The sequence below is a fragment of the Puma concolor genome, chromosome D4 (genome assembly GCF_028749965.1).
Source record: "Puma concolor isolate L17-30 chromosome D4, mPumCon1.1.hap2, whole genome shotgun sequence".
Lineage (NCBI taxonomy): Eukaryota > Metazoa > Chordata > Mammalia > Carnivora > Felidae > Puma > Puma concolor.
The window spans coordinates 89,353,031-89,367,193 of record NC_141679.1 but is presented as its reverse complement, the minus strand read 5'-3'; the positions used below and the strand labels follow the sequence as shown (position 1 = coordinate 89,367,193).

Sequence of the window (14,163 nt, the reverse complement as noted above, 5' to 3'; positions counted from 1 at the left end):
CAGGCCGAGCCGTCCCCGGGGTCCCCGAGGTTAATACTCACAGGGAGAAAAGAGAAGAGTAAAGCAAAAACCCATTTGAAAGCACATCAACCTTTATGTATATTTTTCCTTGGGCGTGTTGGAAAATGGGCCTGTCGTCTTGATCCAGCGGCAGAGGGACCGTTGACTGCCTGGGGCTCCCGAGGCCCTGGCTACCCGCCCCCCCCCACACACACACACACTCCCCGCCGGCCCAGGATCCTTGCCACTGAGGGGAGGGGGGGCCTGCCTCTCAGCTTGACTGCTCTAGTTTCTTCTGTGGGCACCCCGGACCTAGCAGTTTCCACTTGGGACACCTTGGGACACATAGTTCCTTAAATCTTTGCTTTCAGAACCCTGCAGACATTCACGGGTCTCTTTCCACCTGCAGTTTCTTTCAGGTTCCCAGCAGCCCCCTTTGGTAAGGTCAAGTGCTATCATCCTATCTACAGATGAAGAAATAGAGGCTGAGCGGGGGGCGGGGGGTGGACCATGGCTGCAACCAGGTTCTGTGCAAGCCTGAACCCTGCCCGGGACAGGGAACCCTGAGACCGGCCACAGACACGAGCTGGGTTTTAGACTGGTGGGAAATACCCTCAGCCAGGGGTCAGGATCTCCAGCCCGGGGCGGGGGAGGCTTGGGCAAGTTGTTTTGCTTCCTCGGGCCTGTTTCCCTCACCTGCAAAATGGGGAAACGATCCTTGCCCTTGACCATCTTCCACCATAAGCACACAGGGTGGGTTTTGTAATTTTTACTGGGCGTGCACATCACCCAAGAAAATGGCAGGGAGGTCGGGTGCAAATTGTGACCTGCCCTGCACGGGGGGTATGGCAGCTGGAACAGACCCCCCGGTGGCGTCTGCCTCCGGGAAGAGCCTGTCCAGGAGAGGTGGGCCGGCAGAGGTGCCTTGGGCCCCCTCACCTGTGGTCGCTTTGCTTCTTGGCTGTATGCCCAAGTGACCAGCCATCCTGGCTCCTGCCCGCCTAGGCACCCCTCAGTCCTGGGCAAGGGGGATGCTTGGGCTTCTAGCTCCACCTCTGAGCTCACACAGGGGTCTGCGGTGGACCCCTCACCTCCAGATTGCTGCACGACCTGGGCCCCGCTGTATCCCTTCATCTGTTTCCATCTGTAAGGTGGGAATAAGCCTCCAGAGCTGACCTCAAAGACAGACTCAGGGCAGAAGAGGGTCCTTCAGGACCTGATGACTCCACGGCAGAGATGGAAAACCAAGGCCAAAGAAGTGGCTTGACCCAATCATATTGCCTGCCTCCCCCCCCCCAGTGTAGACTCTGGACCCCCTGTTCAGTGCTCTTCCCATCACCCCCTGCGGTTCCCCAGCTGGTTTCGAAACCAAAGGGCTGAGAAACAGCGCGAGGGATTGGGCCAGAGACAGCCACCATCGTGCACGGTGGGGACAGGCTTCGCGTGGTTTCAGAGAAATGCCCAGCTCCCCAGGCACCGCTGGGTCCTGCCGACCACCGCATTCCTTGGGCACAGGCAGGCCCGATGACAAACCGTCCTTGGCCAAAAGGCAAAGTGGAGAGCAGGGCTTGGACCTCTGGGTGTCCCCCCTGACTCCGCAGCCCCTTTCCCCACAGCCCAGGATGAACTCAAAGCGGGGTGCCAGCGCTGAGGGTCCCCGGTCCCGCACCCACGGCTCCTTCCTCCCACCCCCCCCCCCCCACCCCAGCGCTGCCTGACCTCCAGCCACGCTTCTCTGCGAAGCTGGGAACGGAGGACGAGATGGCCTGTACTTGGGAGGACAGAGGAGGCGGGCAGAGCCGCACGGCCAGCGACCCACACTCCGCGGTGGACGTCGGATGCAGCTGTCCTGAAGGTTTCCGACACCCTGACAGCACCGATTAAATAAAATAACTAAATAGAAATCAAGTGACATTTGCTTTGCATTCCGAGGTGGCTGGGCGCCTGCCTTCTTTTTTACTCTCCCTCCTAAAAGCCCAGTTCAAATGACAAATAGTTTGTTGCCGAGTATCAATACCATCTATTTATCCCTCCCAGCGGGAGGGCTCACTTCCAATGTCATCTGGGGGGGGGCTGGGGGGAGGGAAGAGAGTGAAGAAAAAAAAAGAGAGAGAGTGGGGGGTGGGGTGGGGGGAGAGGCCGAAAGAAAGCATGAAACAGGGCCGAGAAGGAGAAATTGGAAGCAAATGGCCCATGAACTAAACCATGATGTAGAGGCATGATCGATGCTGAAAATGGTTTATTCATCCATCAGATATGGCGGGCCGGCGACTGAATGAACTCTTTCACTGTGTGCCGTATGAAGTTAAAGCAAGTAAATTTCTATCTTTCTTCGCATTAGCTGCCTCATTGCCCTTCAATCAGCCCTCACGGAGGCAGAAAATGGCTCCGCCATCTGCCTTCAGACCCTCCCTTCGGCAGGTCTTGGGGCTTTTTTTGGAGAGGGGGCGGGGGGCCCCCCCGTTCCCTTAAGCTGTCTCCCCATCTCCTCCCAAGGGGGCCAGGGCTGCCGGTGGGGCGGGGGGGCGGGGTGGAGGCTGGCACCATGCACAGGGGATCTAGAGATGCAAGGGGGGGGTCCTGGGGTTTAGGCTGGGGGAGCCCCCCCACCCCTGCCACCAAGCTGGGCAGGCCCCGGAGAGCCGGACCGTGGGGTCCTCAGCCTTACCCCACACTGCTCAGCGGGAATGATGTTTCCTCTCGCTCATACCCAGCCCAGCCTTCCCTGCCCGATGAGAGGGGTCCTGCGAGGATCTCGGCCCCTTTATCCCCCAAAGAATCTTTGTGTAAGGAAGGGGGGGGGCGGGGAGCTCGGCTCTAAGATCGAGGTGTCGTAGCCCTGTGCTAGGGACAGGCCAAGAGCCACAGAAGGGAAGGGCTGGCTGGGGCCTCCCACTGTGCGCATGAGGAATCAAAGGCTCAGAGAGGTTGGGTCACTTGCCCGAGGCGGCACAGCACCAAGTGGCAGAGCCAGGATTCAGAGCCCGGTTTCTTAGCTCCGGGCCTGAGGCCCCAGCCTTCCCAACTTGAGCGGGTGGCAGAATTCCTACAAAGACACTCTTTGGCCCTTACGCATCCATCCACCGTCCTCGTTAGACAGGAGGCCTGAGGGGGAGGGTCTGCCCAGGGTCACACAGCCATCTGCACCCCCAGCACTGCCCAAGGGGCACTTTCCCCTCTGGCCTTGGCTCTGCTCCCCGCGCCCCCCCAGCCGCCCCTTGGTGGGTGAGAGTGCCACAGGATGTTTGGAAAGGGGTCGGGGTCACAGCCTGCCTCTGCACAGCTCTGCCTCTGCCAGGCTCAGCCTCCCCCGCCCCCCTTGGCGCTGACTGACTGGCTAATTAGGGGTGGCTGGCCTGAGTGTCACGGGGTCAGCAGAGCATGAACTGGAAAAACCTGTGGCCAGCAGGCAGCAGCCCCGTGGGGCCATCAGCCCCCAGGGGGCAAGGGTGCGGGCTCTCTTGAGTGACACATTGGGCAGAGCTGAGTGTGGGTGGGGGCCGGCAATCGGGGAACCACGGAGGCAGGAGGGCCAGCTCCTGAGATGGGGTGCCCTAGCAAGGCAGTGGGGTGGGGGGAGCCACTTAACTTTGGGCCTTGGTTTCTCCCTTTCCTCTCCCGTAAGATGAGGACTGGCTTATGGCTAGGAGCCAAGGAAAGGAATCCAAGAAGAAGCTAAACCCGGGCCTGGCCCCAGAAATGGTCACTGGGAGCTGTTACAATATCACCCACACTGCCGGAGAGGCCTGGTCCCTCCGGGGGGCCCCCCCCAGGACTCCCGGCAGGGGCTCCAGCTCCCCGACCCTCACCGGCACCACCAGGGCACCCCCCACCTCCAGCTGGCCTTCTTGGATCCCCCAGACCCCGCTGCCCAAGCACCCCCACCCCACACAGCACACTTCTTCCCTAACGTCAGCCACCCAGCAGCTCACCCCACCCCCAAACCAGCCGCCCTGGTGTGGGGCTGGGCCAGGGAATGGAGACACATTCCCTCAGGGACAAAGAGATTTTTCTCTTCCCAGGATAGATTTCGTCCGGGTCCCCCCCACCCCTCACTCCCCCCCCCCGCGCCCCAGCCCCCATCTCCCACGGTGGCAGGGGGAGATACAAAGGGAAACCCCCCAGGGAGAGAAATCCTAAACTTCAAACAGGGCTGAGGCCCAGCCTGGCCAGCCTGGGAGGCTGGGGACCCGGGATCAGGGCGGCCTGCCTCAGGCTGCCGTGGAAGCAGAAAACGCAGACAAATGGGTCCTGAGGCTCTAATCTGTACCACCCCCCACCCCAATGCAGCACTAGCGGCCTGAGAGCTGGTGGGCACAGCCTGGGCCCTCCTACAAGTGTCTCATCTGCCTAATTGCTTCTTTATTGTCTTACAATCACACACTCTCTCCATGCTGTCCTGAAATATTTCCTTCCCCTATTCATCTTGGGCGGCAATTAGAAAAAGAGAGCCAGGGAGTGGGGGGGGGGGTGTCTCAAAACGCAGCAGCATGGAGTGGGGAGGCGGCGAGGGGAGGTGGGGGGCGGTGGGGAGGATCTGGGCGCAGGCAGGGCTGGGCCCCAGGCCCACACCCGGCCCCCGTGAAATTTCAAATTAGGCTACAATCACATCAGACAGCATCGGGCGAGCAGGCAGCCCGTTCACAGGAAACGGGGTGGGGGGGATTACCTTGGGGTTCTCCAGGATTCCAGCCTCGTAGCTGCAGGGGGAGAGGGAAGACAGGGGATCAGGTGGGGAGGGGCAGGGAGACGCCCCCCGCCCCCACCATGCCCAACACAAGACTGCCCCGCCTTTCTTTCTCTGCCAAAGCAACCGCTGCCAGCCCCGCCTGGAACATTCTGAGCCCACCACAGTTGGCTGTGGGAACTGCAGGTTGCAGGAAAGACCCTGGGACATTTCCCTCAATCTTCTGGGGGGGGGCACGGCCCCAGGGCTTCCCATCGTGGGGGGGGGGGCGCTTCAGACATGCTATTCTCTCTGCTTGAAACACTGCGTGCACCTCGGCCGGTCCAGTCCATTCTCATCCTTGAAGTTTGAATGTCAAATGTCACTTCCTCCGAGAAGCCTTCCGGATACCCCAGCGGAGGCCGGGTGCCTATCATCCATCTACCCCCCAGAGGGCCGTGCTATGAGCTACAAGTGGGTCGGTCCACGCATGCGGTCACCGTGACATCTGCCCTGCGCAGGCAGGTGCTCCCTGACACGGGGCGGGGCAGCGGACAGGCGGGGGACATCTTCCTTACCTGATGTGCATAAGGTTCTCGTCCATGCTCCACGGGTTCTTGGGGGTGACCGGGATGGGGATTCCGTGTTGCTGCAGGTAAGAAGTGACACGGGGGCGGGAGTGAGGCAGCGTGAAGGAGGACTGAGGGGCAGGTCCGGCTGCCTTGGTTTTCTTTCCAGGCTTCAGACACACTGGTCACCACGCAGTCAAGGCCAGGGCCCCGCTCTAGTGTCCCTCCCCTCCTCCAGGCTGCACGGAGAGTGAGGGCCCTGTGGCTGGACGCGCCCGTGCAGAAACCGCAAGATGGTGTCTGCGGCGTCGTGGAGTGGACACTGACCTTGGAGGTTCCTTCCAGAAGATTCTGAGCATTAGAATGGGTCCCCGACCCTCTGGCGGGAGGGGGGGAGGCTGGAAGGGTCCAAACTTCCACCGCGGAAGCCATCTGTGTCCGCGTGGTACTTTCTGTGCCCCAAGCAAAGGGCTTTTAGCCCACGGCACTTGTTTACGATACGGGCCTGGCACTTTCTGGGAGGCACCCCTCTCCCCCTGCCTGGCGCAACGGCCACACCCATCACTCTGCAATCCTGAAAAGGACATCCTGGGCCGATTCGCACCCTCTCCATCCTCCTCTCTTGGTTCCAATCGTGTTTTGCTTCCCAAATGGTTCCATCCGTCGTGCAAGGAGAAAACTCATCTGACCCGAGACCCTGGGTCTGAAAGGCTGTTGGTGATCTCACTGTGAAGGCCCTTTCTGAATAAGGAGGAGGCTGACCCCCTTAGCTACCCCACGCTGCCCTGGGTGGATACTCGGCCAGAATCCAGCACACACACGTTACTGGGCAGAGGCAGCTGAGGGGCCCAGCCAGGCCCCTTTAAGGCAGTGACACCTGATGCTTTGCCTCCAAGCCCCCTTTCGGCACCTTGCCCTCTGTGGTCCTAGACCTAGCCAACCCCAGCCCCGTAGCCCCCACCAGCACCACTCTGCCTCTCCTGGTCGGGCCACCCTGAGCCACACTGATTCCCACGACTGTAAGATTCCAGCCTCCTCCAGGGAGCCCCTGGGTTTCCTTCAGCCCCACCTTAAAATTTCAAGGTAAATGAAGCTAAAAGCCCTCTAAGTTGTTTTTCTCAAGCTTTACCAGGGGAACATTTCTGTAAGTCCGTATCTACTCAAGAATTTGTGGGCAGACAGAACACCCCATTTAGAGGGCTGCTCAGCGTTGGGGGGCCGCCTGTCTCCCCGCCAGGTTGCCAAGAGTCAAATGCACGTGCTGGCCTTACGCTCCCTCCAGGTAGAGTGGGCCAGCTGTGGGGACCGGGACCCTGTGCGGGCACTGGCATCCCCGGGCTGGGGGCGGAGAAAGCCAGCAGATGGGTTCCCTGTAGCCCGTTTGGGGGGATGGTTTGGAAACACTTTTGCCTTCTTTCCCACTGGGGCTCCTTGGTCGTGGTCGGAGCAAGGAGACAAGAGAGGGAAGACAGGACGGGCAGCCCCTCCAAAGAGATTTTTGTCTCCCCTCCCCTCTCTGTCCTGAGGCTCCCCCCCCCACCCCGCCCGCAAAGAAATTCTCACTGCAACTGAGACAAAAAAAACCCTCGTCAACATGTATTGCAGCAACTGCCCTGCTTTGTAGCCCCCCCTGGCTTGTCTGCTGGCTTTTTAAAAGAAACTAATTAGGGTGACAATGCTGAGGACGGGTGGTTCTGAGTGTTTTCCCCCTTGGACGATGGCTTGGGGGGGCTGGATGGAAAATGCAGGCAACACATGTTTGCGGGTCTCCTACCCCACCTTTTGGCCTTGGTAACTTACGGGTCTTGAAAGCAGGGGTTTTCAAAGCCCCATTGATTTTTTGTCTCAGCTGAATCAGCTGCCTGGCTCTGAATTTTGGACAAAGCCTGGTTGCTGTTCAGTGATTCTGGTCATTTCCTGGGTGCAGAAACACGGCCTCCCTCCCAGAATGCTCTCAGACTCCCTGGAGCTCAGTGCAGATACTGGCCGCCCGTGGAGGGGCGGGGGGGGAGGAGAACCCAAGGCCTGGGGCCCCAGACTCGCCTGTTCCTCACCCCCCCACCCCCCGCCATGCTCTCCTGTCCAAAGGTTATTGGGGACAGAAGCTCAGTGAAGTGACTTCTCCCCCAAAACCTGGGAAGGAAATTCATCTTTGCTGGGAAAACCAGGAGCCGGTTTTGTGTGGGGCTTAAGGGAAACGAAGGGCCACGCGTGGGGTCGCCCTGGCCCTCTCTTGAACCAGGACGGCAATCGTGAGAATGTAGTTCGGGGTGGGGGTTCCAATTCATTATTCTTAAAGATGAAACGTGTTCCATATTCAGGATCAAGGAGACGAAGGGCTGGGGCGGGCGGGGGGAGGGGGGGCAGGGGAGGCCCTGTCAACCCGGTTCTCTTAATAGCTCTGCTATTTGACAATTTGTTTGGCAACATATGGGCTTCCTCTCGTAAACTCCCCTCTTAATAATAAAACAACAGATGGCCCAGGAGATCTTTCCTCCAAGCCCTCCAGGTCTTAATGGGATGCTGGCGGCAGGGGCAGGGCCGCGTCCCCGCCGGGTCCCCTACCACGCGGCACCTTGGCTGCGGTGAGGGCTCACAGCCAGCCCTGGTGACTGCTATTTAAAACCTGAGCAATTTTCTGGCGTGTGCAACGAGTCGCTTTTCCCCCCCGTCTGATTGATTGAGGCTGTTTGTCAAGAGCTGCCATTGAGTCGCTAAAAAGAAAGGTGCCCTGGGGAGCGGCTAAGGATCTTGATGCAAAACTTCTAATATGTTTTATTGCAACTTGTACTTCAAAAGGGCTGGCTCGACACAAGCCTTTGTCTGCCACTGCCCCTCAGCGTGCCTACCTGTTCCCTGCAAAGCGCCAGGGACCATTAGCAGCCAGGTAACGGAGGGCCAAAGAACACCTCACTCACACCTCCCACGGAGGGGGAGGCACGGGGTGCCTGTCACCCTCTGACCTGGCGGACTGGAGACTCTCCGTGGAGATGCCCAGCCCAGGTAGTGACCACAGCGCCCGCCGTGGGGCCGGCCCAGGGGACAGGTGCCACGGGGGGGGAGGCAGCTGGGACAGAGATTCGGTACCCCCCCCGACACCCCCCCCCCGCCCCCGGATAAGGATCAGCCTTAGCCTTGTACTGCTGGTCCAGCCCCTCGGAAGGGATATGCCCGGAGGGCCAGGGCTGGGGGTGATGGGGCGGGGGGACTCAGCCATACCTTCGCATACTCCATCAGGTCATTGCGGCCCTGGAACCGGTTGTAGAACTCAGGCATCCGCCAGGGAGCGATGACCTGGGCATGGGGACAAGGAGTCAGATGTGGGAGAGCCCAGATGCTGGCTTCTTCTGGCCCTGGGGCCACAGAGCTGGCCTCTCTGTTAAGGGGCCCAAGACTCCAACGGTCACCTGGGTGGGGAGTCCCCCACTGCATCCTCCCCGGAGAGAATACAGTCCGTGTGGGGTGGCCAGTGGTACCCCATCAGGCACGGGGAGGACAGGACCTGCTATACTGGAGGGGGGGGGGCGTGCTTTGTAGAGGCCCGAGCTCCACGGCAGGATGGCCCTGTGGCCCCCAGCTGGGTTCCCTGGCTTTCCGGGCATCCGTCTCCCTGAGACTTGAGGGTTTGAACCAGACAGGCCTCGGGTTTCCTACTAGGACCCCCGGTCAGAGGGCTAGCAACCCCCGACCCCTGCCCGGGGTGGGGGTGGGGGTGGGGGGCGGTCCACACCACTGCAGAAGCCCTGCAGGGCTCAGAGACAAGCATGGTGCTCTCAACCCATTTCTCTTGTTCTTCTGCCTTCTGCATGCCGGAGCTGCGCTGGGTGGGGAAGGGAGAGGAGTCACAGCCTGACTGAGGGGACTGAGCTCATTTCACGGGGGGCCCCATCAGCCTGGGGGTGTAAGCCCTGGAGCCAGCCAGGCCCCTGCCTCTGATGGCAAGCTGCCCCTGGCACAGGCTCGGCCATGGGGGGCACCCTCTGGTCTCATCTCATCTCAGCTTTGGCCCCTGCCCTCAACCCCATCCCAGCCCCTCGGCTCGGCCTCTGCAGACAGAGATCCAGAAACCAGACACCTTGCCCTCCTCCCCCAAACTGCTGTGGGAACCCAGGGGGGGGGGGGGTCAAGAGAAAGTCCCCATGGCCACCGGCCTGCGACAAGCTAGCAAGCAGCCACTGCTGAGGGCTTCCTAGCTGCCCAGTGTTTGGGGACCATTAGAGCTTACCTCCAGGTCACTCCCACCCAGCAAGCAGCTGCTGGCTGGTTAAAGGGACAGAGAAAGATGTTCTAGTTTAAAAAAGGGACACCTGGGTGGCTCAGTCGGTTACGTGTCCGACTTCGCCTCAGGTCATGATCTTGCGACTCGTGAGTTCGAGCCTCACGTCAGGTTCCGTGCTGGCAGCTCGGAGCCTGGAGCCTGCTTTGGATTCTGTGTGTGTCTCTCTCTCTGCCCCTCCCCCACTCATGTTCTCTCTATCAAAAATAAGCATTAAAAAAAATTTTTTTTTAAATAAACAAATAAGGAAACCTCGTAGGGCTCCTTCAGTGCTCAGGAGGAGAGACATCTTCTGCAGCTTTAGCCTGAAGGGACCTCGAAGGAGCTCAGACCTAGGCCTGTCCTGCCCAGTCCGGCAGCCGGGAGCCACGTGTGGCCACCGAGACCCGAAACGTGGCCGGTCCTGACTGGGATGTGCTGCCACCACAAAGCACAAGGGGCTTGAAGACTCAGAACGGAAAACATCTCATGAGTAATGTGTTCACATCGATGGCAGGTTAAATGACACCACTGGGGTACACAGGGTTCAGGACATACGTGCAGTACATATTATTACAATGAGGTCACCCGTCGCTTTTTATCTTGTGTTTTTTTATCGGTTTGTTTTGATGCGGCTGCTAGAAAAACGTCAATTACCCATAGGGCTCCCATTGGTGGCACATTACAGCTCTGTGGCCCAGCCTTGTCTACTCATTGTATGCCTGGAGCCTGGCCCAGGGTCTGATCTGAGTAAATACAGAAGGAGGGAAGGAAGGAAGGAAGGAAGGAAGGAAGGAAGGAAGGAAGGAAGGAAGGAAGGGAGGAAGGGAGGAAGGGAGGAAGGGAGGAAGGGAGGAAGGGAGGAAGGGAGAGAGGGAGAGAGGGAGGGAGGAAGGGAACAGATAAGATAGATGGACACAGGCCCAGGCCCCAGGCCAGCCTGGGGGGGGGACAGAGGCAGCGGTGGCCGACACACAGCCCTGATGTGTGCTCTCATGCCTGGGTGACAGGCCACGGGCAGGGGCGGTTGATTCCCCAGATCCTGGTGATTTCCAACCAGGAAAGGATCCAGGATGCAGGGGGTCAGGGCTCAGGCAGCCGGAGCACAGCCAGAGCCTTAGCTGGGTGGCCCCGACCCTGGGTGTGCTATGAGCTCCTAGAAACAGGCCAACATTGTCCCAGAACTGTTCCGGCCTGGAACTGAGAAGCCGGACCCGGGAGCACCAAGGACCCTGGCCAAAGGGCGGCTATGTCTTTCTGTCCAGTGCTCTGACCTACCCAGGCCCCTGGGCAGTGCCTTCCAGGAGGACTAATGGTCAGAGAGGGTGCCGTGGCCTCTCAGCTGGCGTGAGCACAGCGTCTCTCCCGAGCAAGAAGGGAACCACCCACCTGGAGACTCAGGGGCACTCTGTCCCTGTCCGTGGAACCTCCCAGAACTCCACACCCTGCCCTCCCCCGCCGGTGACATTAGCCCCCAGCACCCACCTTCGGGGGAGGAACAACATCTTACCTTAATCTGAGGGGCCAGTGAGTAGCAGGTGAGCTCAAACCGGACCTGGTCATTTCCCTGAAACACGGAACGGGGGGGGGGGGGATCACCGGGAGCCATAGGACAGGGGCTGGGGGCAGGGACGGCACCGTGTGACGGCCGACAACCTGCCTGAGGGCTGCTCAGGGCAGGCCCACCTCCAACCCCGAGATCTTCTGAGGTGGGGACTGTTACGAGCCTCCTTCCTGGAGAGGAAGCCCCTGCCCCTGCCCTTTAGGTGGAGTCAAGATTAGAATCCAGCGGTGTGGGTGTGGGGCGTGTGGCCCGACGGGGGTACACCTGTCTGGGAACACGGTAGGGCGAGCACACGTATCATCATGTCTGTGCACACTTCAGGGGGTGCACACATGTGTGAGGGGGGGGGTCTAGCCCTGCCGAGATCCCCGTCCTCCTCTAGGGAGCCCCCAGCTGTCCACACCTCAGCCTTCTTCCCCCCACTCGGCCCCATCTAACCCCCACCCAGAGATCCAGCCCAGGGCTGGGGCTCCGTGGTCCTTTGATGACTCATATCCATCCAGTTGGGAATCCCGTCTCCTCTCTGAGCCTCAGTTTCCCCATCTATAAATTGCCGGGGGGGGGGGCAGGGAATGGGTGCAACCAGGTGACCCCTGAGGGCTCTTTGCTCCTCGGTTCCTCTCTGAACGGACAGGGAACTGAGGTCCAAAGAGAAGGAATTAGTTCAAGGGCACTGAGCCCACCTCCCTGGGAGGGTTGCCCTGCCTCTCCGCGCCTGCGTAAAATAAAGACTCATCTGACACCCCAGGGCGCTGACAACGGGGAGGAGGAAGAGAAGGCCGCAGACACAATGGTTGGCAGCGTCCTGCCTGCTTCCCATCAGCTCGGCGCCCAGAGGGGGACTTAAGCTGTGGAAATAACAGAGGGGCCTTTCGCCTACTGTGAAAACTGCACGGGCCCAGCCAGGCAGCGGCGGGAATAACATGTTATTTTCCAGAGAGTTGTCAGGCGGCGTGGAAATACAGGCTGCAGCCCCTCTCTGCGGAGCCAGGAGCCGAGGGGCCGAGGCCGTCCCTGTCTGATGCCTCCCAGGCCCATCCGGCTCCCCGCCCGCCAGCCAAGCCCCGTAGTGAGCACCTACTATGTGCTCGCGGCCACAGGGGAAAGCCGCCTGGGGCCAGGGGGATAGTTAACCCAGCTTTGCTGACAAGGCTCAGAGAAGTGATGCCACTTGCCCAGGGCCGCGCAGCCGACAGACAACGTTTCTGTCCCAACAGCTCACACGCCAGCGACCGGTCCGAGCTCCGGACTTAAACCCGTTGAATCCTTACAGCTGAGATAGGTTCCGGTATCGTCCCTGCCTGACAGATGGGGAAACCGAGGCACAGGTGGCACGCCTGCCCAAGGACCCGTGGCGGGCACAGCTCCCGGGGCAAAGGCAGGAGATGAAGAAGCAGGCTCGGTTCAGATCTGCAAAGCCCACGAAGCCCACGGTATTGCGTCTCCTGGTGATTTCCCCACCCCCCCCCCCCCCACCGTGGCTTCACGTTTCCCCAGTACAATGGCCACTTGTGCCTCCTTGGACAGGCACACCCGGGCTGGTGTCTGCCTGTCCAGACCCACATGGGGACACCCATCTGTTCCACAGTCGGAGACCCTCGCAGAAGCCAGACGGGCCCCCTTGCTTCAAACTCTGTCCCAGGTTAAGACTCCAGTTGGTCTAAGTCCTTCCTCCCCCTGGAACCCCAGGACCCTCGGCACCAGGGCGGCCCCGAGGGCGGCGGGGGGGGGGGGGTGCAGCCATGTGTGTCCACGCGCTGATACACGTGCAGGTGTGCGTAAGTGTGGGTGCAGCGCCCACGGGGCCCGGAGGGGCTGGGGGAGGGGGGTCCGCCCATCTGTTCCTCGGCTAACCATACAGATGGCGCCATTTACAGACCTGCTCCCCATACCCCTGCCTGAGTCTGGCTCATATTTCCAGGCCCTTCTTCCAAAACTGGGGGGGTGAGGGGGGTGCCGGAAGGGCCACCCCAGCTTCTGTGCAGCTCTCTGCTAGCGAGGGATCAGGGCAGGGCATGGAGGGGGGACCCCCAGGTCCAGCTCAGTACCAGGTGCCGCCCAGCTGCCTCCCTCCCGCCTCCAGGCCTTCGCAAGGGCTGTTCCAGCCTGGGATGCCCTTCCCCGCCGCATCCCTGGCTAACTCTTGCTCCCGCCCTGTTCCAGCCCCTGCTGGGTTAGGGCTCCTAAGTCCCGAGCGCCTCCTGTACCAGCGTCCCCGTGCGTGGAGGAGGGCCTGTGCTGGATCAGTATTCGGGGAGTGAACGGACACACGCGGGAAGGTAACATCTATCCGGGAGGCTGGAACAAGTTTCCTCCATCCACGACTCAGGAGCCAACAGCTGGGAGAGGCCAGCGGCTGGGTGTTCCAAATGGCCACAGCCTCAGGACTGGCCACGCTGGGATCTCCCCTACATCTGCAGGGGGGGCGGGGCTGCAGCTTATACCCCAGCTCTCTCTTTACCGTGAACCCCTGCAGAAAACTCCGCCGAGCGTCCTTCTGGCACCTGTCTTTGGGGTGGCCGGCCACACCCCACGGGGCCCAGGTGCCTCCATCTGGGGCCACAAGCCTCCCTCGCTTGCCCGCAAAGCCCACCTCCTGATCGCTGGTGCCCACTGCAGGCCGCCGGCCCCTGTCCCCGCTCCTTGCCTCAAAAACTTGGCATTTCTCTGGACCCGGCCCCAAGCCTTCCTGGCTGGCTCTCTCTACTCACACCTCTCGGGGCTAGGAAATTGTCTTCAGAGACTTTGGGGGGCTTCCTCGGGTTCTGCAGATAAGGGGAAACTAAGGCACAGGAGTACGCCTCGCCCATCAACCCCCAGAAGGGACAGCAGACCCGGGGTAGCACTGCACACACCTTCTCACCCGAAGGCCTCAAATCCAAGCCTCTGGTGTCCTCTTGTGGCCAAACGGAGGGTGCGCACGGCTGCAGGTGGCTGCTCGCCGCCTTGTGGGGTTAGTTGCCCCGGGGGGGTGTCAGGGAGGGTCTCTCCCTGGACCCTCGAGTCTCCCACACCAGGGCCAGACCCACCATTCACTCCGCCAGCCCTGAACGCCACCCATCCTCAGTCCTGGGGGGATCTTCTCCAGGGAGGAACCCTTCCAGAATCC

At 60.6% G+C, this 14,163-nt stretch overlaps 1 protein-coding gene across 2 annotated transcripts in view; it reads right to left on the bottom strand.

Moving 5' to 3' along the window:
- Positions 1 to 14,163, bottom strand: part of ASS1 (argininosuccinate synthase 1) — a 51,998-nt gene that overhangs the window by 23,465 nt on the left and 14,370 nt on the right. For both annotated transcript variants that reach the window (XM_086684284.1, XM_086684283.1), the window contains exons 6-9: positions 11,001 to 11,057; positions 8,455 to 8,529; positions 5,245 to 5,315; positions 4,670 to 4,700 (exon numbers count right to left, since the gene is read on the bottom strand). In XM_086684284.1, the coding sequence (XP_086540410.1) occupies positions 4,670 to 4,700; positions 5,245 to 5,315; positions 8,455 to 8,529; positions 11,001 to 11,057 (234 nt within the window). The remainder of the gene's footprint in view (positions 1 to 4,669; positions 4,701 to 5,244; positions 5,316 to 8,454; positions 8,530 to 11,000; positions 11,058 to 14,163) is intronic.